We start from the raw sequence: 26,624 nt of genomic DNA, 5'->3' as shown, positions 1-26,624 counted from the left end.
GCTCCACTGAAGAAAGGTGGTGACTGCAGTATTAGAGAATGATTCAACACAAGAGATCTGGTGGTTGTACCCCCTTACATCTCTCTCCAAGGCCACCAATTCCACACTCTTTTCATGTGGTTCCAGTTCTCTCAGCTCTTCCTCCCTCTGCCAGATCCCAGGATAAGAGGCTGTAAATTAGATTTTCTGTGTTGGTCCTTTAAGCAGGTGCCTGCATCTCCAAGAACTCATCTCTTTCAGACAGACAGAAACCTTGCCTCTTTTCACCCCCAAATGCTATGTGGGCCCCTCTTCTAGTCTTTGGTGCTCTAAGATGGGGTGCCCATCCTGGGGTGTAGGACCCACACCTCTAAGGCTAACCTCCCCTATAGCTGAGATGTCCCTCTGGAAACTCAGTCACTGCTTGTGGGTGTGGGGACAGCACTTTTCATATCTTTGCACTTCCGACCAATCTGGATGTGGCTTTTCTGTGACTCCTTGGTTATAGATTCCTCTTCATTTTGTCCAAGGTTGGTTTTTTAGGATGATTGTTCTTAAATTTAATTATAACTCCAGTTTGGTCCTTTGGAGTGGCAGTTGGAATGTCTGCTTACTCCATTGCCATGTTGCATTTCTCATTTTTGGATTTCTAAGCCATTAATGTGCTAGATGAGATTTCAAGAAATCTAACAGAAAGCAGAAACTGGGAGTCTAAAGAGCTGGGTAGAGGTTTTAGGAATATAGGGTTCAAGGAGTACAAAAATAGAAAGGGCTAAGGTGGAGGTGTCCTGAAAACTATCCAGACTTGCAGTGAGATCTTAGAAAAGCTATATTTCTGGAGTAAGAATTACATCTCAGAAATGAGAACAAAACTGCCATAGACCATTTTTATAACAATTAAAGAAAATCTTTAAATGAAATTAGCATAGTCTGCCTCTACTGAATCTAATACTAGGACAACTCTTAATTTTTATTGAGTTACTATACTCATTATCTTCACAATTTTTGAAATATAACATCAAGCATTCAATTAAAAATTGAAGAATGCTAAGAACTAGGGCAAATAATCAGAACCAAGAGAAAAAACAAACCATAGACACATGCTAATATGTGGTTAAGGTTTTGGCCAACACTAAAATAAATAATTCTCTGAAAAAAACCATTTTTAAAATATGAAAATAAGTTAAGTAGCACTTAAAAATGTTTGTAAATAAGTCAAATACAATTTTGAGCTCTAATTGCCTAAGAGTCTTGGCGAATAACACTTTTTATATTTCCAGAAATTTCTGCAAGGCCTTTTTCTATCTTTGTTCCTAAGACTATATATTACAGGGTTAAGAAATGGGGTCACAACAGAGTAAAACAGGGTCACAATCTTCAGCATTCCAGCATTATGCTTAGACGTTGGACTCCCATACACGATTAGTACTGAACCATAGAACAGTGAAACCACAGCCAGATGAGACCCACAGGTGGAGAATGCTTTTCTTCTCCTAGCTTCTGAAGGTACTTTCAATACAGCTCTTAGGACCAGAGCATAGGAGAACATGATGAAGAGAAAGAGAATGACGCCAGGCAGAGGATTTAAAACGGAGAAGAAAAGTTCTATTGCAGAAGCTTTTTTACAAGTAAGTGCTAGAAGAGGACGTGGGTCACACAGGAAGTGGTCAATAATCATGGAGCCACAAAAACAGGGGTCCCCAAACTTTTTACACAGGGGGCCAGTTCACTGTCTCTCAGACCGTTGGAGGGCAGGACTATAAAAAAAACTATGAACAAATCCCTATTCACACTGCACATATCTTATTTTAAAGTAAAAAACAAAATGGGAACAAATACAATATTTAAAATAAAGAACAAGTAAATTTAAATCAACAAACTGACCAGTATTTCAATGGAAACTATGCTCCTCTCACTGACCACCAATGAAAGAGGTACCCTTCCAGAACTGCGGTGGGGGCCGGATAAATGGCCTCAGGGGGCCGCATGTGGCCCGCGGGCCGGAGTTTGGGGACCCCTGCACAAAAAGATATTTGGGAGATGATGATGATAGAAATCAGGAACCAGAAGAAACCAAGTACCCAGCAACTGACTATAAGATTGGTGCAGAGACGTCCAGTCATAATGGTTGGATAGTGTAGAGGCTGGCAGATAGCAAGGTATTGATCAAATGATATTATAGCCAAGAAAAAGCATTCAGTAGAACCCAAAGAGAGAAAAAAGTAAAACTGGAGAAAGCACCCAGCAAAAGATATGACCTTGGTGTCAGAGAGAAAGTTGGCCAACATGTTGGGGACAGTGGAGGTGACATACCAGATCTCCAGGAAGGAGAAGTTGGAAAGGAGGATGTACATGGGGGTGTGGAGTCTCTGATCCCAGCACACAGCACAGATAATAGAACCGTTGGCCATGAGAGGTAGGAGGTAGACAATGGAGAAGACCACAAAGAGGAGGACTTGTCCATTCCTGGAGCCAGGGAATCCCAGAAGGGTGAAGCCAGTGATTGTGCTCGAGTTGTTGGAGATTTTTATGAGTTTGTAAAACTGTGAAAGGACCAGCAAATATAAAAAGACTAGAAATAGACAGATGGAGATCCAGATTTATATTTAAACTATATTGGGAAAGAAAATAAAGACTTATATATCAATAGCTAGTTAAATTTTTCCTGTAGGACTGAATATTGAATATATTGCTTCTTTCTTCTCATTTGCATTTTCATTGAAGACTTAAGATAAATTTTTATTAGAATTGATAAGCTCTTGAAGGAGAATTACATAGAGATGTTTAAAGATTATATTAGATGTTACTCTTAATAGAGTCTCCATCTACTAAGTCTGTATCTTTAGAAAAGTGGAATTTTTTCCATTTTCAGGAGAGGTGACATCAATTGCAGTTGTGGCAGAGACTGAATCAAATTGTGTAGCCATGTAACTAACACAAACTCATAGAACTTTTTGAGTTACTTCTATGTGACTTTTTTTTTTTCTGAAGCTGGAAATGGGGAGAGACAGTCAGACAGACTCCCGCATGCGCCCGACCGGGATCCACCCGGCACGCCCACCAGGGAGCGACGCTCTGCCCACCAGGGGTCGATGCTCTGCCCCTCCTGGACGTCGCTCTGTTGCGACCAGAGCCACTCTAGCACCTGGGGCAGAGGCCAAGGAGCCATCCCCAGCGCCCAGGCCATCTTTGCTCCAATGGAGCCTCAGCTGGGCTGCGGGAGGGGAAGAGAGAGACAGAGAGGAAGGAGAGGGGGAGGGGTGGAGAAGCAGATGGGCGCTTCTCCTGTGTGCCCTGGCCGGGAATTGAACCCGGGACTTCTGCACGCCAGGCCAACGCTCTACCACTGAGCCAACCGGCCAGGGCTCTATGTGACTTTTAAAAGTGACCTTATACCAAGCTACATGAGTAACTTATTAACTTAAAAATATTATACACCAATTTCATGTGTAAAACAGTGAAATCAAGTATAGGAAATTAACCTTAGTTTCTACTGTGTTAAAACAGCAATCCTGGTAGACCAAGGTGAAAGAATTATTAATGTTGAAATAAGTCTGTGCTTACTTGGAAAAGAGATATGATTTTCCCTTTTAGAGTCATTATAATTCTATTACAATGATATAAATTGTGGACGTTATTGATAACATGGAATTCTAAATAGCAGTGTATTTGTAGGGATGGGAAACTAAAAATTTGCTCCATCTCCAGTAACTACTTGGGAGCACCTCAAGCAGAATGACTTTTAAAGATAGAGTATCTGCATAATGACATTCTTTTGCTCTAGATGAGTTTGAATGCCTTTGTTAAGCAATCATGCACTCAGGCCTTGAAATGAATTAGAATCCTCTGTACATAAATGTATAAATGAACAAAATAAAGAAAGTCTATGTATCCTCCACACTTTAAAAAAAATTTTTTTTGTATTTTTCTGAAGTTGGAAATGGGGAGGCAGTCAGACAGACTCCCGCATGTGCCCAACTGGGATCCACCCGGCTCGCCCACCAGGGGACGATGCTCTGCCCATCTGGGGCATTGCTCTGTTGCAACCAGGGCTATTCTAGCACCTGAGGCAGAGGCCATGGAGCCATCCTCAGTGCCCAGGCCAACTTTGCTCCAATGGAGCCTTGGCTGCAGGAGGGGAAGAGAGAGACAGAGAGGAAGGAGAGGGAGAGGGGTGGAGAAGCAGATGGGTGCTTCTCCTGTGTGCCCTGGCCGGGAATCGAACCTGGGACTCCTGCACGTGAGGCCAATGCTCTACCACTGAGCCAACTGACCAGGGCTCTTCCACACTTTTTCCTATGTTAAATCCATGTGTTGCTTTTTGAAATTTGGCATGGGGGGCCAGGGAGTCTAATAATTATTTACTAGAAATATTTAAGTTCTTGAAACCTTTAGTACCAAGAGTAAAGGTAACAGCAGCAAGATGATACCCCTTCTTAAAAATAGTGCAGGTGCTTCAAATGTTGTACTGAAAGAGGATTACAATTTTGATGGGGGCTGAGGAGCCTGGGGAAGTAATTGTAACACAGTACATAATATTTTAAATCCCATTCTGTGTCATTTTAAACTCAGATTTCCTGATTTCATTGCATGATGGATATTTGGGTCCACTAAAATCTCCTCCACAGATCTGCAGACTCTATTTTTTTTTTGAGAGAGAGAGAAAGAGAGAAGAAGGGGGTGAGAGGGTGGAGAGAGGTAAGAGGTGTCAGCTAGTAGTTGCTTCAATTTAATTTTTCATTGCTTCTCATATGTGCCTTGACCAGAGTCTCAAGCTGAGCCAGTGACCCCTTGCTCAAGCCAGCAACCTTGAGCTCAAGCCAGTGAGCTTGGGATCATGTCAGTGGTCCTGTACTCAAGCCAGCGACCTGTGCTCAATCTGGGAAGCCCATGCTCAAGTCAGCAACCTCAGGATTTTGAACTGGAGACCTCAGTATTTCAGATCAATGCTCTATCTACCGTGCCACCACTGGTCATGCAAAATCTGCATGTGTCACAGAATGTTAATCTTATATTGCTTTCCAAACTTAAATTTAAAATGTAAAAATTTTTAATTCACTGGCTGTACAAAAACAGGGAGCTGGCCAGATTTGGTCCGCTGGCCGTAGTTTGCTGAGCCCTGCCTTATATATTTAGAGGGACAAAAAACAAGGTCTGTATACTGAATGGTAAAACAATGGAACTTCCTTGGTCAGGAGGTGACCTTATTAGAAAGGGAGGAGACCTCTAGAGATAAGCAGTTGGAATCAACTTGTTCTGATAAGCTAACAGACCCATTGGGCCAGATTTCTGCTAAATTACAAAAATAATTTTCCAAAGCCACTGAGATTTACCTCTTTCTCTCTCTGTCTTTATATACACACACACACACACACACATGCATATGCACACGGCTTCCCTCCTCCACACAATACTTCAGTAATATAACATTGATCTTTCAGTTTTTCGAAACAACCAAGTACTTTCCTGACTCAGGGTCATTGCTTTTGCCGTCTGTGTTCACTTTTTGTCCCCAGTGCCCAGCACAGTCTGAGCAAAATAAGAATTTACAATGATAGAGAATATAGATGGATAATAAGAATTTGCCAAGTTGAACCTCAAAAAAACCTGTGACATGAAAATTTAGAAAATGAAATGCACAAGAAAGTCTCCAAATCACATGATGCTCCTGGAGTGTTAGCCCAGATTTGAGAGGAATTCACTGAAAGGACGTAATGGGAGATTGAATGTTCTGGGTGGTAGAACATGTCTCACCCCATGCAGATGTTATCTTTCTGACTGCTAAAGATAATTATGGTCTCACAGCTCTGGATAGTGAAGTAGGAGAGAGAGCATTATGAAAAGTTCTAGATTCAACATTATAACAAACTTGCTTAGTGGCTCTAGTAGGGTCTTTAAATCCCTATAAGCTTTGTTTTCTTTATATGTAAAGGTAATAGGATTGTATGATTTTGATCACTTTTCATTATAAAATGCTTACTCCTATTGCAAGTCTACCACAAGCATACATAATATTGAAACTTTATAGATCTAGAGGTGATATTTTAGTTACATTTACCTTGCAAATAAAAGCATTAGTTGGATAATTTGTCACTTACACATGAAGCCAAAATATTCAGACTGACTTCCTCTTGGTAATTGTTCAACTTTGAGTCTGACAAAGCTTCCCTAAAAAAACAAGAAGTGTGTGAAAAATGAGTCTCTGTGTGCCATCATCCCCCCCTTTTTTTTTGTATTTTTCTGAAGTTGGAAATGGGGAGGCAGTCAGACAGACTCCCGCATGCGCCCGCCCGGGATCCACCCGGCACGCCCACCAGGGGGCGATGCTCTGCATCACTCTGTCCCAACCAGAGCCATTCTAGTGCCTGAGGCAGAGGCCATAAAGCCATCCTCAGCGCCTGGGCCAACTTTGCTCCAATGGAGCCTTGGCTGCAGGAGAAAAAGAGAGAAACAGAGAGGAAGGAGAGGGGGAGGGGTAGAAAAGCAGATGGGCGCTTCTCCTGTGTGCCCTGGCCGGGAATTGAACCCGGGACTCCTGCACGCCAGGCCAACGCTCTACCACTGAGCCAATCAGCCAGGGCGCCATCACCCCTTTATGCTTGACATAGCTAAATTGACAGTGGGTGAAAAATAAATTTCTAACAAACATTTTAACTCACCTTTTATTACCTGGTTCCTGGGTACAGAGAGCTGCAGTGTTTACTTGGCACAAAGGTAAGCTGGAGCTGTCCAAAGAGACAGTTCTGAATCAGCTGCAGAAAGCACTGTGGCAGTGTGCATATGGATACAATGGTGTCAAATCTGTGTTTATGTGAATACAAGAGGCTTGGACTGAGTTACTTAACAAAGGCAAACAAAACAAAACTACATCCTCACCCCCATTATATTTTAGAGAGATTGGAATAAACCCAATCTAGGTTAGCCTGGTCCTGAGCTATAATATTTGAAGATGAGAGAGGGATTTCTCTGATATTTTACTTTTTTTCCAAGGATAGTCCAAGAAGGTACAATGGTGAGTTCCTTCAGCTGTAAAATGGACACAGTAACACCAAAGAATTGAGAAGTCTGAATGAGGTAACATGTAGAAGTGCTGGTCTAGAACCTGGTACACAGTAATGCTTAGGAATTGTTAGCCATATAATATATAGCTGAAGCAAAATGAAAAAGAGACTAATTCAGAAGGCAGTAGTTTTCCTTGCTCTTTAATGTTTATTTTCTTATCTAAGCATTACATCATGTCCTTTCACAGATGAGCGGGAAATCCAAACCTGAAGTTTCTCTAATGGTTTCTGATCTTTCTGGAAGGAGAGGTGATCTCCACAATAACCATAAATGAGTGAAGGAATAGAGATAGGGTGAAAATCTCGCAGTGTTTTCTGGAAGATATAGGGATTATAAGCAGAGCCTCCAGGGAGTGATCCCTACTCCATTAGGATCAATTATGACTTCTAGAAGGAGAATAATGTTGGGACATTGCTCTGTGTTAGTTCTTTCCTTTACTTTGGCTTTTCTTTTCTGGAGACCCTGATGCCTACTGCTTTTGTTTTCCAGTAAGAGTAGAAAACATTACCTTTGCCATCCTCAAACTTCTCAGGGACAGTGTGAGATCTAATCAGTCCTCAAGCTGACTCAAAGTACCTACCAGGAGTCCAAGGGAATAACTTTAGGGAAGCAAAACCAACTCTAGGGAAACAAAATGTGCCACTCCAAAATGTGTTTGTCTGGCATAAAATAAAAACAAAAGGCTCAAGAAGAACCTTTGACCTTCTCCCAAAGGAATTTAAGATAGGCCACTTTCTGCCTTAATTCCCTTTGAAGTCCTAGACCCCTATCTCTTCCTCTTTAGTCCAGAATGGCATATATACCTCATCTTATTTCCTTACTGTCTATGGAATTTGCTTGTTTATGTAAATTCTCTCTGAATTAGTATTAAAACTGACTTTCTCCTGTTAATCTACCTTTTATCATGCTAATTATTCAACCATCCTTAAAAACCAAGAGGAAGGGAGAAATTTTCATCTCCCCCACATAACACAGGGTGTTGTGGCTCTAATGCAGGAAGCTATTCACTGGACCTTTAGTAAGTGGTGTTAATTATGGATTTTGGGGACAATGCCTCCTTTTACTATCCAGAAAGCAGAGATGGGCTGGAGGTATGATGAGACCTCAGGCATAGAGATCTGTACAGTTACAGCAGGAATCCATCTCTTTTCAGCATCACCTTGGCTTTCTTATAAATTTCTTCCTTTCTTGTTTGTGGTGGCCCTGCGAGCCTCAAACAGCTCAGGGTACACTTTCCAGATTCAAGAAAAGACAGGGCAGGGCATTTTATAGCCCCACTCCACCAATTGCATCAGGGAATTGGGCTCTTCACCTTCATCATTCTCATTTTCTATCTTTCTATTCCCAACAGTGGAAGAACTTTCATCATAGACTTTCCAGTCCATTTTTTCTTTTTGCATTTAAGAATTTATTTTCAATGAAAGCTTTAAAATTTTCTCAGGTAGAAGTCATCCTAATTATTTAAACATAAATATATCAGCTTTAAAAATAAGCTTCCATTTTCTGTCATCTAAACCTAATGTGTGTAGCTTTTAAAACACAAGCACACACCCTATTATTGAAAAAAAAAAATTTCTGCTTGCTCTAGGCAGTTTCCTATTCTTCTAGTCCATTTTATTGCCTTGTTTGAATAGCTTTGATATTTCCTTCTGTTCACAACAGAAAATCAGAAGTGGCAAACAAAGACCCCTGGGTTAGCCCTAACTTATCATTATCATTGCTACCTGTTTCCCACTATTTCTTGCAGATGTCCTTGTGTCACAGCCACATTGTGTGATTTACACACACAATAGAAGATCATATATATATATGTGTATTTAAAATTTATTATTAATTTTAATGGGGTGACATTGATAAATCAGGGTATATATGTTCAGAGAAAACACCTCCATGTCATTTTGACATTTGGTTATGTTGTATACTCATCACCCAAAGTTAAATTGTCCTCCGTCACCTTCTATCTGGTTTTCTTTGTGCCCCTCCCCTCTGCACCATCACACTCTTGTTCATGTCTCTGAGTCTCATTTTTATGTCCCACCTATGTATGGAATCATATAGTTTTTAGTTTTTTCTGATTTACTTATTTCACTCAGTATAATATTATCAAGTTCCATCCATGTTGTTGTTAGTGATCCGATGTCATCATTTCTTATGGCTGAGTAGTATTCCATAGTATATATGTACCAAAGCTTTTTAATCCACTCGTCCACTGACAAACACTTGGGCTGTTTCCAGATCTTTGCTATTGTGAACAATGCTGCCATAAACATGGGGGTGCATTTCTCCTTTTGAAACAGTGCTATGGTGTTCTTGGGGATTATTCCTAAAAGTGAAATTTTTAAATTTTTGAGAAATCTCCATACTGTTTTCCATAGTGGCTGCACCAGTCTGCATTTCCACCAGCAGTGCAGGAGGGTTCCCTTTATCCACATGCTCACCAGCACTTATTCTGTGTTGTTTTGTTGATGAGCACCATTCTAACATGAGTGAGGTGATATCTCATTGTGATTTTAATTTGCATTTCTCTAATGATTAGTGATGTTGAGCATTTTTTCATATGCCTATTGACCATCTATATGTCCTCTTTGGAGAAGTGTCTATTCATTTCTTTTGCCATTTTTTGATTGTATTGTTTGTCTTCCTGGTGTTGAGTTTTACAAGTTCTTTATAAATTTTGGTTATTAACCCCTTATCAGACATATTGTTGAAATGTTCTCCCATTGTGTAGTTTGTCTTTTTATTCTGTTCTTATTGTCTTTAGCTGTGCAGAAGCTTTTTAGTTTGATATAGTCCCATTTGTTTATCCTGTCTTTTATTTTACTTGCCCTTGGAGATAAATCAGCAAATATATTGCTGCGATAGATGTCGGAGAGCTTACTGCATATTTTTTCTTCTAAGATACTTATAGTTTCACGGCTTATATTTAAGTCTTTTATCCATTTTGAGTTTATTTTTGTGAATGGTGTAAGTTGGTGGTCTAGTTTCATTTTTTTGCAGGTAGATGTCCAATTTTCTCAACACCATTTGTTAAAGAGGGTATCTTTACTCCATTGTATGCTCTTACCTCCTTTGTCAAATATCAGTTGTCCATAAAGGTGTGGGTTTATTTCTGGGTTCTCTATTCTGTTCCATTGATCTATATACCTGTTCTTATGTCAGTACAGGCTGTTTTTGAGTACAATGACCTTGTGGTGTAACTTGATATCAGGAAGTGTGATACCTCCGACTTTATTCTTTCTTTTCAAGATTGCTGACGCTATTCATGTTCTGTTTTGGTTCCATATAAATTTTTGGTATATTTTTTCTATATCTTTGAAGTATGTCATTGGTATTTTAATTAGTATTGCATTGAATTTATAAATTGCTTTGGGTAATATAGACATTTTAATGATGTTTATTCTTCCTAACCATGAGCATAGTATATGCTTCTACTTGTTTGTATCTTCCTTGATTTCTTTTATCAATGTTTTATAATTTTCCGAGTACAAGTCTTTAACCTCCTTGGTTAAATGTTGTGGCTAGGACTTCCAGAATTATGTTGAATAGGAGTGGTGAAAGGGGGCCTTGTTCCTGATCTTAAGGGGATTACTTTTAATTTTTGCCCATTGAGTATGATGTTGGAAGTGGGTTTGTCATAGATGGCCTTTATCATGTTGAGATGTGTTCCCTGTATTCCCACTTTGCTGAGAGTTTTGATCATGAATGGGTGCTGGATTTTATCAAATGCTTTTTCTGCATCTATTGAAATTATCATGTGGTTTTTCTCCGTCCTTTTGTTTATGTGATGAAACACATTAATTTGCAAACATTGTACCAGCCTTGCCTCCCCAGAATAAATCCAACTTGATCATGATGTATGTTTTTTTTCATATATTGCTGGATCCAGTTTGATAATATTTTGTTGAGGATTTTAGCATCTAAATTCATCAGGGATATTGGCCTATAATTTTTTTTCTTTGTGTTGTCTTTGCCTGGTTTTGGAATCAGAATTATACTCGCCTCATAAAAGGAGCCTGGAAGTCTTCCTTCCTCTTGAATTTTTTGAAATAGCTTGAAAAGGATAGGAGTTAGTTCTTCTTTAAATATTTGGTAGAATTCACTTGTGAAGCCATCAGGTCCAGGACTTTTCTTTTTTGGGAGTTTTTTGATAACTGTTTCGATCTCATTTGTTGTAATCAGTCTGTTTAGGTTTTCTGATTCTTCCAGATTAATTTTTGGAAGATTATATGTTTCAAGGAATTTGTCCATTTCATCTAGGTTGTCTAATTTTTTGACATACAGTTCTTTATACAATTTTCTTACAATATTTTGTATTTCTGTTGTGTCAGTTGTTATTTCTCCACTCTCATTTTTAATTTTATTTATTTGAGTCCTCTCTCTATTTTTCTTGGTGAGTCTGGTTAAAGATTCATTGATCTTGTTTACCTTTTCAAAGAACCAGCTCCTGGTTTCATTGATCCTCTATATTGTTTCTTTAGCCTCTATGTCATTTATTTCTGCTCTGATCTTTATTATTTCCTTCCTTCTACTAGCTCTCGGCTTTACTTGCTGTTCTTTTTCTAGTTCTTTTAGATGCAGGGTTAAATTGTTTATTTGAGCTTTTTCTATCTTCTTAAGGTATGCCTATAATGCTATGAACTTCCTTCTCAGGACTGTTTTTGGTGTGTCCCATAAATTTTCAGTTGATGTATGCTCATTATCATTCGTTTTTAGGAATTTTGTTATTTCTTCTTTGATCTCATTGTTAATCTATTCGTTATTTAATAACATGCTATTTAGTTTCCAAGTGTTTGAGTATTTTTCAGTTTTTCTATTGTAGTTGATTTCTAGTTCTAAGCCATTGTGATCAGAGAAGATACTTGATATGATTTCAATGTTCTTAAATTTGTTGAGACTGCTTTTGTCTAACATATGGTCTATCATAGAGAATATACCATGAGCACTTGAAAAGAATGTATATTTTGCTGCTTTAGAGTGAAAGGTTCTGAAGATATATATTAAATCTAATTGATCTAGTGTGTCCTCTAAGTTCGCTGTTTCTTTGTTAATTTTTTTTTCTTGAGGATCTAGTGGTGTTAGTGGTGTATTGAAATCTCCTACTATTAAATCAGAAAAAACCAAGAACTACATGATTCCATACATTGGTGGAACATAAAAATGAGACTAAGAGACAAGAGTGTGGTGGTTACCAGGGGTGGGAGGAGGGAGGACATGGGAGGGAGGGAGGACATGGGAGGGAGGGAGGGAGAGAGTTAGGGGGAGGGGGAGGGGCACAGAGAACTAAATAGAGGGTGGCGGAGGACAATTTGACTTTGGGCGAGGGGTACGCAACATAATTTAATGACAAAACAACCTAGACATGTTTTCTTTGTATATATGTACCCTGATTTATTAATGTCATCCCATTACCATTAATAAAAATTTATTAAAAAAAATACAAAAATCACTAAAAAAAAAAAAGAAATCTCTTACTATTATAGTATTGCTGTTGATCTCGCCTTTTATATCTATCAAAGTCTGCTTTATATATTTAGGTGCTCTATATTAGGTGCATAGATATTTAAAATGGCTATATCTTCCTGTTGGATTGCTCCCTTTATCATTATATAGTGACCTTCTTTATCTCTTACAATAGTTTTTGTTTTAAAGTCCATTTTGTCTGATATAAATATTGCTACCCCAGCTTTATTTTCATTTCCATTTGCATGAAATATTTTTTCTACCCATTTACCTTTAGTCTATGTGCATCTTTTGTTTTAAAATGTGTCTCTTGTAGATAGCATATGTATGGGTCCTGTTTTCTTTTCCATGCAGCTACCCTATGTCTTTTGATTGGATCATTTAATCCATTTACATTTAAGGTTATTATTGATATGTAGTTGTATTATGCCATTTTATTCTTTAAAGCTGTATTCCTCTTTTGCTATATTCCTTTTCCCCTTTGATCTGTTTATAGCAGGCCCCTTATCATTTCTTGAAGCATTGGTTTGGTGGTAGTAAATTCCTTGAGTTTTTTTGTTTGGGAAGCTTTTTATTTCTCCTTCAATTTTAAATGACAGCGTTGCTGGATAAAGTAGTCTTGGTTGTAGGCTCTTGATCTGCATTACTTTGAATATTTTTTGCCATTCCCTTCTGGCCTCAAGTGTTTCTGTTGAGAAGTCAAATGTCATCCTTATGGGGGCTCCTTTGTAGGTGATAACCTTTTTTTCTGTAGCAGTTTTTAATATTTTCTCTCTATCACTTTGCTTTGGTATTTTAATTATGATGTGTCTTGGTGTAGGTTTCTTTGAGTTTCTCTTTAATAGAGTTCTCTGTCCTTCCTGAACTTGTGAGATGTTTTCCTGCATTAATTTAGGGAAGCTTTTAGCTATGATATGGTTGAACAAAGTCTCTATCCCTTGTTCTTTCTCTTCTTCTTTAGGAACCCCATGATGTGGATGTTATTTCTCTTCATGTTGTCACAGAGCCCTCTTAGAGTTTTCCCAGACTTTTTGAGTCTCTTTTCTTTTTTTCTGCTCTGCTTCTGTGCCTTCATTTATCTTGTCCTCTAATTTGCTGATTTGATTTTCAGCTTCATCCATCCTGCTTTTAATTCTTTCCATTGTGGTCTTCATTTCACATATTGTATTTGTCATTTTTGACTGATTCTTTTTTATTATTTCAATGTCCTTCTTTATATTTGCTATGTCTTTATTTAGGTGTTCGTAATGACCATCTATTGTTCTAAAATCTTTGAGCATCCTAACAATCGTTATTTTAAGCTCTGCATCAGATATAATTTGGTTATATCTGACACATTCATGTCCTTTGCTGGGGATTTCATTTGTGTTGCATTTCTCTGCCTTCCTATTTTGTCTGTATAAGAAGGGTGTGGCCATTGGAGTCCAATGGGTGTGGCTTCTGTGATCCCTAGGTGTGGTCTGTCTGCAGGCCCACCCCTCCTCTGCTGCTGCTGCCTAGGGCATTTGGGTATGGATATTGCCGGTGCCAGACCACTGGTGTTGTTGCTGTGGTTTCCTCCTCTCCTCCACGGGAGGAACTGTGATCACATGCCCGGGTCTACAAGCCCTGGTGGCCTGGGCCTTTGTTCTGCCCTCGCAGGTGGGTTTATGTGCTGCACCCAGGCTGCAAGCCTCTGCCCACAGGCAGGGGTGAGTACCTTTGCTCAACTTTGGATCTCCGCCTGTTTTTGGGTTTTCACTCCACCCCTGCGGGAGGAGCCTGCTTGTGGCTTGGCTGCAAGCCTCGGCTCTGCGGGCTGGGTGGGGCTGCGTGTCTGTGCTCAGTTGTGGGACTCTGCCTGTTCTGGGCTTTTTCCCACCTCTGTGGGAGGAGCCAGCTTGTGTTTCAGGCTGCAAGCCTTGGTTCCGCAGGCCTAGAGAGGCTGCCCACCTGTACACCCTTGCTCAGCGGTGGGTCTCTGCCTCTTTTGGGGCTTTCACCCTTCTCCCACAGGCAGGGTTGCAGGCGGGCCCACTGCTTGGTCTGACCACTTTTGTGCTTCCCCTCCACCCCTGCTGGATAAGACTGAGCTCACACCCGGATCTCAGTCGTGGCTGGCCAGCTTCTGCCCTTGCCGATGGAACTGCGCTTCCATGTTCTGCTGCCACCTGCCCTTGGGCGAGCCCTCAGCCCTGTGGGTGGGGGCGCTGCAGCTCAGATCCTAACACTCAATACTGTAGTCCCGAAAGCTCCCTCTTTCTAAGTGACTATGCTTTGAGTGCCGTGGGAGAACTTGTTTGGCTGGTGTCCTGCTTCCCTTTGCTGATATTGCTGTTTCCAGGGGAAATATTCGCTTCAGATTTGGGAGTGACACAGCCCAGAGGTTAGTGTTTCTCCTCGTGCCTCCTAGATTACACTCTCTTCCCACTGCTCCGGTCTTCTCTTCTCTCCCATCCCCCAGAGCTCCAGGTGGGTGGTTGTGAGAGATGTTTTCAGCATGGTCCCTTTAAGAAGAATCCTGGGTCTGAGAAATTTGTCTCTTTCTCACAAACAGTATCCTGACTTGTTTCGCAGCTAAATACTGTTTGTATGCCTCTTCTAGGCTCTGGGGCTTTGTTCCTGGAGCTCAGGTCCCTCCCCTCTGTGCTAAACTCTCTTCCTGCCATGTGAGTCTCTCTGGGTGGTGTTTGCTTCAGGGACCTGGGCAGCCCTCTCTGCATTTCGGCTTTTCCTACCAGTCTCAGTGTGGCTTCTTCTGTGTTCCTTGGTTAAAGAGTCCTCTTAGTTTCGTCCAATGTTGTTTTTTCCAGATGATGGTTCTTAAAATTAAGTTGTAATCCACTTTGGTTCTGGGAGGTGGAAGTTTGAACGTCCGCCTACTCCATCACCATCTTGCCACCTCAGTAAATAAAATCTTAAAAAAAATTTTTCCAGCACTTAGTAAGTAAATTTCACAATGTCTGATATCCAATAATAAATTATCAGTTATGCAAGGAGCAGGAAAATATGACCTGCTTGCTCTCTGTGAAAAAAAGATCATATATTTTTGTTAAGTGAATAATTTTACCCTCGGAGCACTAGACAAGAACACTCTGCATTGATGGTTGACAGTGGGAAAGTCAAACTCTGTGGAGTGAAGATCCCAGGGAGATTAATTTACTCACATAGATGTGGAGAGTTAACTTAAGAAGTGTCCTCTTTTTTTTTTATTCTTTTTATTTCTTGTCTTCTCCTCTCGTCATTCTCCTCAGCTCAGACATAGTCTCACAGAATTTTTGGAGGTGGTGTTAGTACAGAGGTCATTGGTCTTTTGTCCATATCCCCTCTGTAGTTCCTTCTTTCCATTTCAGTGCAACTGCTGGCATTTGCATTTATTTTTCTGAGGTTTATTTTCCTGATTGGAAAACCTACTTTGTCTGCCTGTTCCTTGTTCCTCCAGGCCAGAAAAGCTGTAAAGTTAATGACCTCCTCATTTCCCAGAAGATCTCAATAAGGTACAGATGAAAATTGAGATATCAATATCTCAACTCCCTTGCCCTTATAGCAGGATAACCTTGGGATTAAGGTGACCAACTTTTTTACAATGGAAAGGAGGGCAAAAATAAATTGCAGAAAACAATATAGTAAATAAAAGAAACATTTTATTTATTGCAGTAATAATATACTATAATATGATAAATACATAATAAAACATTTGTAATATTTAATATTGTAATTATGCTTACATGCCAATTAATTTTTAACAATTAATTGTAAGAAAAAAGTACTGATTGAAATAATATCATCTAAATGAATACTTTTCCACTGAATAAATTTTTTTTGTCAATGTATTGTAACAATATATTGAAATTATCAGAACAAGAAATATCCTTTATATTCAATTTTACGGCAAGTGCTGCAGCTAGAGTATCAACATTCAATCTCGATTTCTCACTTTTCCAAAAATCATTAGCAATTGAAAAAAATTCTTTCAACTGCTACATTAGTTCCAGGGCAGCACAATGTAAATTGAACAAGAATAAATGAATTTTCACATGGAATATGTTCAGTTTTGAAATGGCTGAATATTTCCACCCATCTTTTATCAATTTTGAAATGTTTATTTTCCCATTGAATTAATTTTTTGGAATTTAAATATACATTCAATCTTCTAATTTCATCAAAGAGACAATTGTCTATTTTGATGTCTGGTATTTCTTCAGATAAAACCTCAAGACAAGATTCAATATCTGTCCAATATACTTGTGATGAAGTAAAAAACACCATTGAAAACTGTTATTTCCAATGATGTTTGTTTCAGACCATTCTTCGATATATGAAAACATGTCTGGTAAAAATCTTACACTTCTTTGATAAACTTTTCTGCTATGCCCAGATTTGATTCCTCTAAGTCTGACAATTTTCTTTTTATAATTAAAGGAAGAAATTTTTCCAAAAAAGGGAGATTATATTGAAGAATAAAGTCACTCAAAATAAGACTAACTTCACCTAACCAGGTGGTGGCACAGTGGATAGAGTATTGGACTGAGACGCAGAGGACCCAGGTTCGAGACCCCGAGGTCACTAGCTTCAGCACAGGCTAATCGGGTTTGAGCAAGGCTCACCAGTTTGAGCCCAAGGTCACTGGCTTGAGCAAGGGGTCACTCAGTCTACTGTAGTGCCTCCCCCTCCTCCTGGTCAAGGCACATATGAGAAATCAATCAATGGACAATTAAGGAACTGCAATGAAGAATTGATGTTTCTCATCTCTCTCTTTTCCTGTCTGTCTGTTCCTATCTGTTCCTCTCTCTGACTCTCTGTCACTGCCACAAAAAATAAAAGACTAACTTCCATAGCTGAAATGTGTTTACCTTCAATCTTTTGAATCATTTTTTGAAAAATAGATGCTTGATTATGTACAAAATATTGGGTTGGGGAATAAGTTCATAGCGTTTTAACCGAAGACTTTTATTTAAACAAAAAACAATAATTATATCAATAAGTTAATCAATTATATATTCGCCGTTGCTGTTCACAACCTCTTCCCACCTCTCGACCAATTTGTTGATGCCATTCCACCAAAAATCGCCTGGTCTGGTGTCAAAGAAGTTGTTGAGCCAGTTTTTAAGGACCTCTTTGTTATTAAAGGTAACGCCCTTCATATGGTTTGACAGGGAGCGGAAAAGATGGTAATCGGTCGGTACAAGGTCCGGAGAATAGGGCGGATGCTGAAGGACCTTCCATTCAAGCTCTTGGAGTGTGGCTTTGATGACTTGTGCAACATGGGGCCTGGCGTTGTTGTGAAGGATTATGGTTTGACCATGTCGATCAGGTCTTTTCAGTCGAATAGCCTCATTCACGCGGTGTAGCTGGGCAACGTAGAGCTCCTTGTTGACCGTGGCATTCTTTTCGAGCATTTCCCAGTGCACCATGCCCTCCAAGTCCCACCAAACACATATCATGATCTTCTTTGGATGAAGGTCGGCTTGACTCTCAGCTTTGGTGTATCTTCTGGAGCCATCCACTCCTTTCTTTGCTTCATATTGATGTATAGGCACCATTTCTCATCTCCTGTGACAATTCAGTACAAAAAGTGCTGTTTATGACCACGTGTTGCTCGATGGTGGGCGAGATGCTGAGAAGCAATTTGAAGGTGACTTTCTTTGTTTTTTTTGTTGAGCTTGTGAGGCACCCAGGCTCCCAATTTTTCGGTAAATCCCATTGAATGAAGGTGACTGAGAATTGTTTTATGATCGCAGTTCATTTTTTCCGCCAATTCACGATTGGTTTGGCGACCGTTCTCTTTCAAAAGTGATTTGAGACGTTCTTCATCGAATTCAGAAGGCCTTCCACTGCGGGACGTGTCATCGATGTCAAAGTCGCCATTTTTGAACTTTGCAAACCATTTCCGTGCTGTAGACTCGCGTATGACACCTTCTCCATACACATCGCAAAAGTCCCGGGCTGCTTCGGCAGCTTTTTGACCTCGATGAAAAGCAAAGAAGAGCAGGTGTCAAAAATGTTGATTTTTGCCTCCTGGGTATTCCATTTCTAAGCCTCAAAACTAATAAAAAATTAAATAACTCAAAAATACAATTAACATAGTTTTGTAGAGCAGAAAGAGTTTTATCGAATGAATACCTACCCTTTGCCAAACAGCAAAAAAATCGTTGTAAAAGAAAATATAAAAATGCTACGAACTTATTCCCCAACCCAATACATTAATATCTCAGATATTTTATTGTTGAAAAAAATTCCAGAATTTTAGGACATTTGTCTAAACTTAAAAAATATGAATGGAGAGGCTCAAATAATTGTAGAACACACTCTATAGCAAGGGTTAGAGCAAACCATCTAGATTTTGAATATCCTGAAAGCTTTTTGTATTCAACATTGGCTTCTTCACAAAATTATTTTAAAGTAGCTACATGAATGGTAAAATGACTAAAATGCAAATAAGTTGTAGTTATTATTACTTCTACATCAATTGACATGGCACATGATGCTGTGTTGATTGCATTTAACAAAATATGTGTATTACAACCTATTCCTAGTATTTTCTTTTGGAGTAACTCTTGTAATTTTACATACACATTATTCACCCCTTTGCATCTTCACCTACCGAAAGTTGTATTTGTATTATCAGTTGTTAGTGCAACTACGTTGGATTTCAAATTGTTTTTATTTATTACTCTGTACAGATGGTTTGAAAAAATTTCAGAAGTTTCTCCCTCAATGTATTCTAAATTTAAAATTTTTTACTTGAATGCCCTTGGTAACATTAAAATATCTTACTATTATTAGATACAATTTAATTTCATTATGATTTGATGCATCAGATAAAATCATTACAAATGCTGCAGTTTCCAAGTCCTCTGTAAGAATTTTGTCACAGTAATTTTTAAATACTAATTTCAAAATAGCCTCACATTTTGTCCTGACATATGAAAATTTTTCATTGTGAAACTTTTTCAATAATTTAGTTGTGCAATCCATATTACAAAAACTTTGATCGTGAATTATGGTTTGAAATGCAAATGTTCCCTCCATTGCAGCCAACTGTGTCTCATCTTCAGAATAATTTGAAGTTTTAAAAAACTTGTTACCTTACAACTGGAAGCTGATGCATCTAATGATTGCTTATGTTTATTGGTGGTCAAGTGTTTCGTTATTGCTGCTCTGCCCTCAACTGCCATACAAAATTCTCTGCTGCAAATATTGCAGAAAACAATGATATCTTTCTTTGATATGAGGAATGAAAATTCCTTTTTTAATTTATCATTAAAATAGCATTTTTTCATTTTTAATTTTTTCATCCCTTAAATAAAATTTAAAATTAAAAAATAAAATATAGAGCTACACGAAAGATGCAAGCACATAAGAAACTAAAAACATTACATCATGGTAGGAAAATTTTCCAGAAGCTAAATGAACAAAACTACATATCAAACAAACTGCTAATTTGGAGTGATATTCTGGTGTATTTATCATTTTCTAATTAAAAAAACATCTATTTTATGCAACTATTTAATCAAAATGCATTATTAATAGATATGGTTTGAGGATAGATTTCCCCTTTAAAACTCAAATTTTGGGAAAATACTTGTAAATAAAATTACATGTATTTGGAAATTATTAAATAGATAATGAATTAATTAAATATGAATTGTGCTTACCTTTCTATGATTGAATATTCATTGAGAAAGAAATAATTGTGAGTCAAAATGTCATATATGCTGTGTCATGTTTCAGTAAGAAGTACATACAAAAAGCCATTTGCATGTTTGATATATTGCATGCTCTCTCAAGGTTTCCTGTGCGGAGTGCATGCGTCTCATAATTGCATCTCACTGCACTGTACTGATCCTTGAGAAATCATCATATCAAATACAAACATGTCACATCACACGCAATGGATCGACTGTGCATCGATCGTATACGGATATTTACAGATTAGTCTTCCAATGTCAAAAAGGAGAACATGTAGGAGGACACTTTTTGAGGGAGGGTGGAATTTACAAAAGAACTGTTCTCCCTAAAGCCTCCTTATTAGGATGTCACTTTATTGAAATGTTTACTTGACTACTCTGGTTTTCTCCAGGATTATCTCTAGTTACCCACAGTGGTAGCTGGCTGACAATGCACCCCATGTTGAAAGACTTTGCTTCCTTGTTCCATTGTTCTTTATCAATGTTCCATTATTACTCAAATAAACTACTTGCACTGGTGTCAGAATTTACCTCCGTGGAGACCAACAGAGACACATAGTCAAGTATATTATGGCCTAACCACCATTTGTAACACTGTTGAGATGAGCAAATTTTTTTCAAGCTTTAAACAACTAGTTAAATTTTTTTCAGTAAATCTTTTAGACCAGTAGTCCCCAAACTTTTTTGGGCCATGGACAGGTTTAATGTCAGAAAATATTTTCACGGACCAGCCTTTAGGGTGGGATGGATAAATGTATCACATGACCGAGACAAGTGTCAAGAGTGAGTCTTAGATGGATGTAACAGAGGGAATCTGGTCATTTTTTAAAAATAAAACATCGTTTAGACTTAAATATAAATATAATGGAAATAATGTAAGTTATTTATTCTTTTTCTGCAGACCAGTACCAAATGGCCCACGGACCGGTACTGGTCTGCGGCCTGGGGGTTGGGGACCACTGTTTTAGACAACTTAAACATTCATTTTGTAAAACACTGTATTTGTAACTTTATTATCATATAAAAGCCTATTTGGCATCAAAAGCAGTCAATAGCCTTACCTGTGGTGGCAAAATGGATAAAGCATCAACCTGGAACACTGACATTGCCGTTTTGAAGCCCCAGTTGCCCTTAGTCAAGCACATATGAGAAGCAACTATTACCAATTGATGCTTCCCACTCCTCTCCACCCTTTCTTTCTCACTCTCCCCTCTCTCTAAAATCAATAAATAAAATCTCTAAAAAAACTCAGTCAATAAATTAAAAATAAATGTAAAAAAATAAAAAGATGTCAGATTACTTATATTTATTAAGAGGTTAATAGTTTTCATTTTTAATGCCTCAAGATCACTTTTAGAATCAGTTCTTATACCACAGTAGATCTTTTATGGTTTGTGCCCAACTGAGCATACAACTTGTGGAAATCTATTAACGATTAGTTAATCAATATTTACTGTGTATCTACCACTCTCCCAGATTGTGAACAAATATGAGAATTGAAAAAGTAAAGAAATGCAAAGAACTGCAAAAGACTGTCCTCACACACAAAGCATTTATCATGGGGATGTTAACATGAATATTCCAGGAGGAAAACATTCCATGGATTAATTATTTTATAAAATTATTTACTGCCTGACCAGGCGATGGCATAGTAGATAGAGCATTGGACGGGGATGCAGAGAACCCAGGTTCAAGGCCCCAAGGTCGCCAGCTTGAGCATGGGCTCTTCTGGTTTGAGCATAGTTCACCAGCTTGAACCCAAGGCCACTGGCCTGAGCAACGGGTCACTCAGTCTGCTGTAGTTCCCTGGTCAAGGCACATATGAGAAGGCAATCAATGAACAACTAAGGTGCTACAACAAAGAATTGATGCTTCTCATCTCTCTCCCTTCCCGTCTGTCTGTCTGTATCTGCGTCTTCCTCTCTCTCTGTCTCTGTCTCTGTCACACACAAATAATTATTTACTAAGTAAGAAATTTGGACCTCTATAGGGCATTTACTGTAGGATAGGAGAAGAGGTATATTTTGCAATCTATATATAAAGGAGCAATAAAGCAACATCCCAGATGGGCAGAGCATTGCCCTTAGTGGGCGTGCTGGGTGGATCCCAGTTGGTGCACATGCGGGAGTTTGTCTCTCTATCTCCCTCCTCTCACTTAAAAAAAAGAGAAGAAAACTTTAGATTTTTTTCTAGGGTTATAATCTTGTATAATTTCTAAGGGTAAATACAATTATAAAATAAGAGCCATAATTATGTCTGTTGAAATTAAGGGAAGCAACTTTCCTTTCTCCCCCTTTTTTAGAACAATATTTATTTAAAATATTGTAATTAAGTTCATTCATGTGTTTGAAATGCATGTAAATCTTTCTAAAAGCTAAATAAGCCTCTTTCCAGCTTCATGACTCAGGAATGTCTTTGTCAGAGACCTGGAAAAATCTCTTTGAAATATAATCATCAAGGTGAATAGCATACTAATCTTCCAGTTTCCGTGGGAGTGTAATAGCCAAACTTTGGTGGCCGAACTTCCAAGTTGCAAAACTACTTTCCATCTGTACAGATGTGTTTATTTTTCCTTGGATGAGTCAAGTAGAAAACACAGATGGCCATTTCAGTTACCAGTTGAATCTAGGATGAACTATGTGTGATAAATGATGCTGTCAAGTCTTTTTGAAGACCAGTTATTGTTTATCTCGAGACCATCTATGTAATGAATTGTATTTGCTTGGCAATATAAAAAGACTAAATTTCCTTCTGTCTTTGCCATCTCTTCATGGATTTCCTGTGATGTACATATTCCATTGCTTTAATTATTTTAATTAATTAATTAATTATTTATTTATTCATTTTTTTTAGAGAGGAGAGAGAGAGGGAGAGAGAGACAGAGAGAGAGAGAAGGGGGGGAGGAGCTGGAAGCATCAACTCCCATATGTGCCTTGACCAGGCAAGCCCAGGGTTTTGAACCGGTGACCTCAGCATTTCCAGGTCGATGCTTTATCCACTGCGCCACCACAGGTCAGGCCCATTGCTTTAATTCTTAATAATAAAACTATTTTATTCTTTTCCACCTCTACTAGAGAGGTTTTGAAATGGCAAGAGATTTGTTTTTAATTATATTTTTTACATAAAAAGTTCAGTTTTTTAATCTATGGTTCTATCATTTGTAAAATTAGGGAGCTGGAATACATCTTTGGAATCCCTTATAATCCTATAAATTCTAGGAAATAAAATAAACACTGTGGTGTATAAAGTTCAAAAACTACATAAACATTTTTTCAAAAAAATTTCCTTCTAAATTTCAATTTAGTTATTTTATTTTTAATTGAATTTATTAGGGTGACATTGGTTTACAACACCATACAAGTTTCAAGTGTACAACTCAACAAAATGTCATCTTCACACTGCATTGTGTGCCAATAACCCAAAGCAATGAACAACTTAAAAATTTTTTTTATTGATTTAAATTTATTGTGCTTACATAGATTCAAGCATCCCATTGAATATATCTCCCTCCTCCTCACCCCCATGTTCGCCTTGATACCCCCTTTGTCCCCTCCTCCCAACACCCTCCCCACTTCCCTCCAGGATTAGCTTTCTTGCTCTCTATAACTCTGTGTTATGTGTATATAATTTCACTAATCTCTTTCCCTTCTCTGATCCCACCCTATCATCCCCTTTCACTCTGATCACTTTTCCTCCGGTCCCTTTGTTCCCACCTCTACCTCAATTTCATTACTCAGTTCACATTGTTCATTAGATTCCTCATATGAGTGAGGTCATATGATATTTTTCTTTCTCTGCCTGGTTTATTTCACTAGCATAATAGTCCTAGGCCCATCCGTGTTGTTTCAAAAGGTAAGATTTCCTTCTTTTTCATGACTGCATAGTATTCCATTGTGTATATGTACCACAGTTTTTTTTAATTCACTCACCAACTGATAGACACTTGGGCTGTTTCCAGATCTTGACTATTGTAAACAATGCTGCAATAAACATGGAGGTGCATTTCCTTTTTTGAATCAGTGATTTGGTATTAGGATATATTCCTAAAAGTGGGGTAGCTGGGTCAAAAGATAGTTTCATTTTTAATTTTTTGAGAAATCTTCATACTGTTTTCCACAGTGGCTGCACCAGTCTGCATTTCCACCAGCACTGAAGAAGGGTTCTCCTTTCTCCACAACCTCGTCAACACTTATTATGTGTTGTTTTGTTAATGAGTGCCATTCTGACAGGTGTGAGGTGGTATCTCATTGTGATTTTAACTTGCATTCCTCTAATGATTAGTGATATTGAGCATTTTTTCATATGCCCATTGGCTATCTGTATGTCCTCTTTGGAAAAGTGTTTATTCATTTCTTTTGCCCATTTTTTGATTGGATTGTTTGTCTTCCTGGTGTTGAGTTTTACAAGTTCTTTATAAATTTTGGTTATTAACCCCTTATCAGACGTATTGTTGAATATGTTCTCCCATTGTGTGGTTTGTCTTTTTATTTTGTTCATATTGTCTTTAGCTGTGCAAAAGCTTTTTAGTTTGATATAGGTCCATTTGTTCATCCTGTCCATTATTTAATTTCCATGTGGAGATAAATCAGCAAATATATCGCTGCAAGAGATGTTGGAGAGTTTACTGCCTATGTTTTCTTCCAAGATGATACGGAGCTATCTTGCCATGAGAGTCCCTCCAGGCTGCTGCTTGCTCCTGGGAGTGGGGCAGTTCTTTCAAAATTTCCGCACTTCCTACCAGACTTGGTGTGGCTTCTTCTGTGCATCTTGGTTATAGAGACCACTTCATTTAGTCATTCTTAATTTGAGTTGTAATTCAATTTGGTTCTGGGAGGTGGCAGTTGGCACATCTGCCTACTCTGTTGCCATCTTGGAAGCTGATGTGAACAATTTTTTGAGTGATATCATTAGTGTTTTTTAAACAAGAAATTAAAAACAGATTATGTCCCCCCAAATATTTTAAATAAAGACTTTTACTTGTATGTCCCCAATAATTTGTTTATATCATATTTCATATCTTTGTTCTTCAGACTATATATTACAGTGTTAATGAATGGAGTAACCACAGCCAAATGGGACCCACAGGTGGAGAAAGCTTTTCTTTGTCCAGTTGCTGAAGGAACCCTCAACACAGCTTGTAGAATCAGAAAATAAAATACCATGATACAAAGAAAGAGGATAAATAAGAGTGAAGAACTTAATATGGAACTAGTTAACTCTATTACAGGGGTTCTGGTACAATTGAGGGCCAACAGAGGGTCTGGGTCACACAAGAAGTGGTCAGTGATCCTGGAACCACAGAAGGACATTTGGGAAATAACAATGATAGGAATCAGGAACCAGAAGAAACCAAGTACTCAACAGCTGACCACAAGATTGGTACAGAGATGGCCAGTCATAATGGTTGGATAGTGTAGAGGCCAGCAGATGGCAAGGTATCGGTCAAATGCCATTATAGCCAAGGTAAAGCATTCTGTACAACCCAAGGAGAAAAAAAAGTAAAACTGGAGAAAGCACCAAGTGAAGGATATGACTTTGGTGTCAGAAAGAAAGTTAAGCAACATTTTGGGGACAATGGAAGTGAAGTTCCAGATCTCCAGGAAGAAGAAGCTGGCAAGGAGAATGTACATGGGGGTGTGGAGTCTCTGATCCCAGCACATGCACAGATAATAGAATTATTGCCCATGAGGGTCAGGAAGTAGACAACAAAGAAGACCGTGAAGGGGAGAACTTGTCCCTTCCTGAGGCCAGAAAAGCCCAAGAGGATGAAGCCATTGGTGGTGCTAGAGTTGTTGAAGATTTTCATGGGTCTGTGAGCTGTAAAAAGATAATCAATTCATTGAATAACTGTGTATAGATAAATGAGGACAGAGGTTTGAATTGAAGTCACCATGGGGGATACAATAAACACTTATATATCAATAATTAATATTTTTGTTTAAACCTGAAATACTGTCTTGGCTTAGTTGTTGGAGTGTTAAAACACTAGAAGTCAGTGAATATCAGTCAACAGAGGTGTTTCCTTATTGTAAAATGTATGGAAACATGCTTAATACATAGTGCTTAGTATGTATAAACATGCTTAGTACATAGCTATACAGATTTAAGGAGCTTTAAATTTATTTTTTTTTTTTCAGAGACAGAGAGTGAGTCAGAGAGAGGGATAGACAGACAGCAACGGAGAGAGATGAGAAGCATCAATCATTAGTTTTTCATTGTGCGTTGTAACACCTTAGTTGTTCATTGATTGCTTTTTCATATGTGCCTTGACCACGGGCCTTCAGCAGACCGAGTAACCCCTTGCTGGAGCCAGCGATCTTGGGTTCAAGCTGGTGGGTTTTTTGCTCAAACTGGATGAGCCCGCGATCAAGCTGGCGACCTCAGGGTCTCGAACCCGGGTTCTCTGCATCCCAGTCTGACGCTCTATCCACTGAGCTACCGCCTGGTTAGGCA

At 38.5% G+C, this 26,624-nt stretch overlaps 2 protein-coding genes and 1 non-coding gene across 3 annotated transcripts; all 3 read right to left on the bottom strand.

Annotated features, from left to right (window-relative positions):
- Positions 1–1,247: 1,247 nt before the first annotated feature.
- Positions 1,248–18,023, bottom strand: LOC136335481 (olfactory receptor 11G2-like). The gene is given in 4 exon segments (XM_066276705.1): positions 1,248–1,282; positions 1,285–1,675; positions 2,013–2,522; positions 17,667–18,023. Coding segments are annotated over 4 exon segments (1,293 nt in total).
- On the bottom strand, positions 4,184–4,259 carry TRNAV-CAC (transfer RNA valine (anticodon CAC)). Its single transcript has one exon. It is a non-coding gene; the product is annotated as a tRNA-Val (tRNA).
- Positions 18,024–25,144: 7,121 nt separating the features above from the next.
- LOC136335480 (olfactory receptor 11G2-like) lies at positions 25,145–25,977 on the bottom strand. The gene is given in 2 exon segments (XM_066276704.1): positions 25,145–25,830; positions 25,833–25,977. Coding segments are annotated over 2 exon segments (831 nt in total).
- Positions 25,978–26,624: the final 647 nt, after the last annotated feature.

This window comes from Saccopteryx bilineata, chromosome 4 (genome assembly GCF_036850765.1).
Source record: "Saccopteryx bilineata isolate mSacBil1 chromosome 4, mSacBil1_pri_phased_curated, whole genome shotgun sequence".
NCBI lineage: Eukaryota > Metazoa > Chordata > Mammalia > Chiroptera > Emballonuridae > Saccopteryx > Saccopteryx bilineata.
The sequence above is the reverse complement of the archived record's forward strand: the minus strand, read 5'-3'. Positions and strand labels throughout refer to the sequence as shown.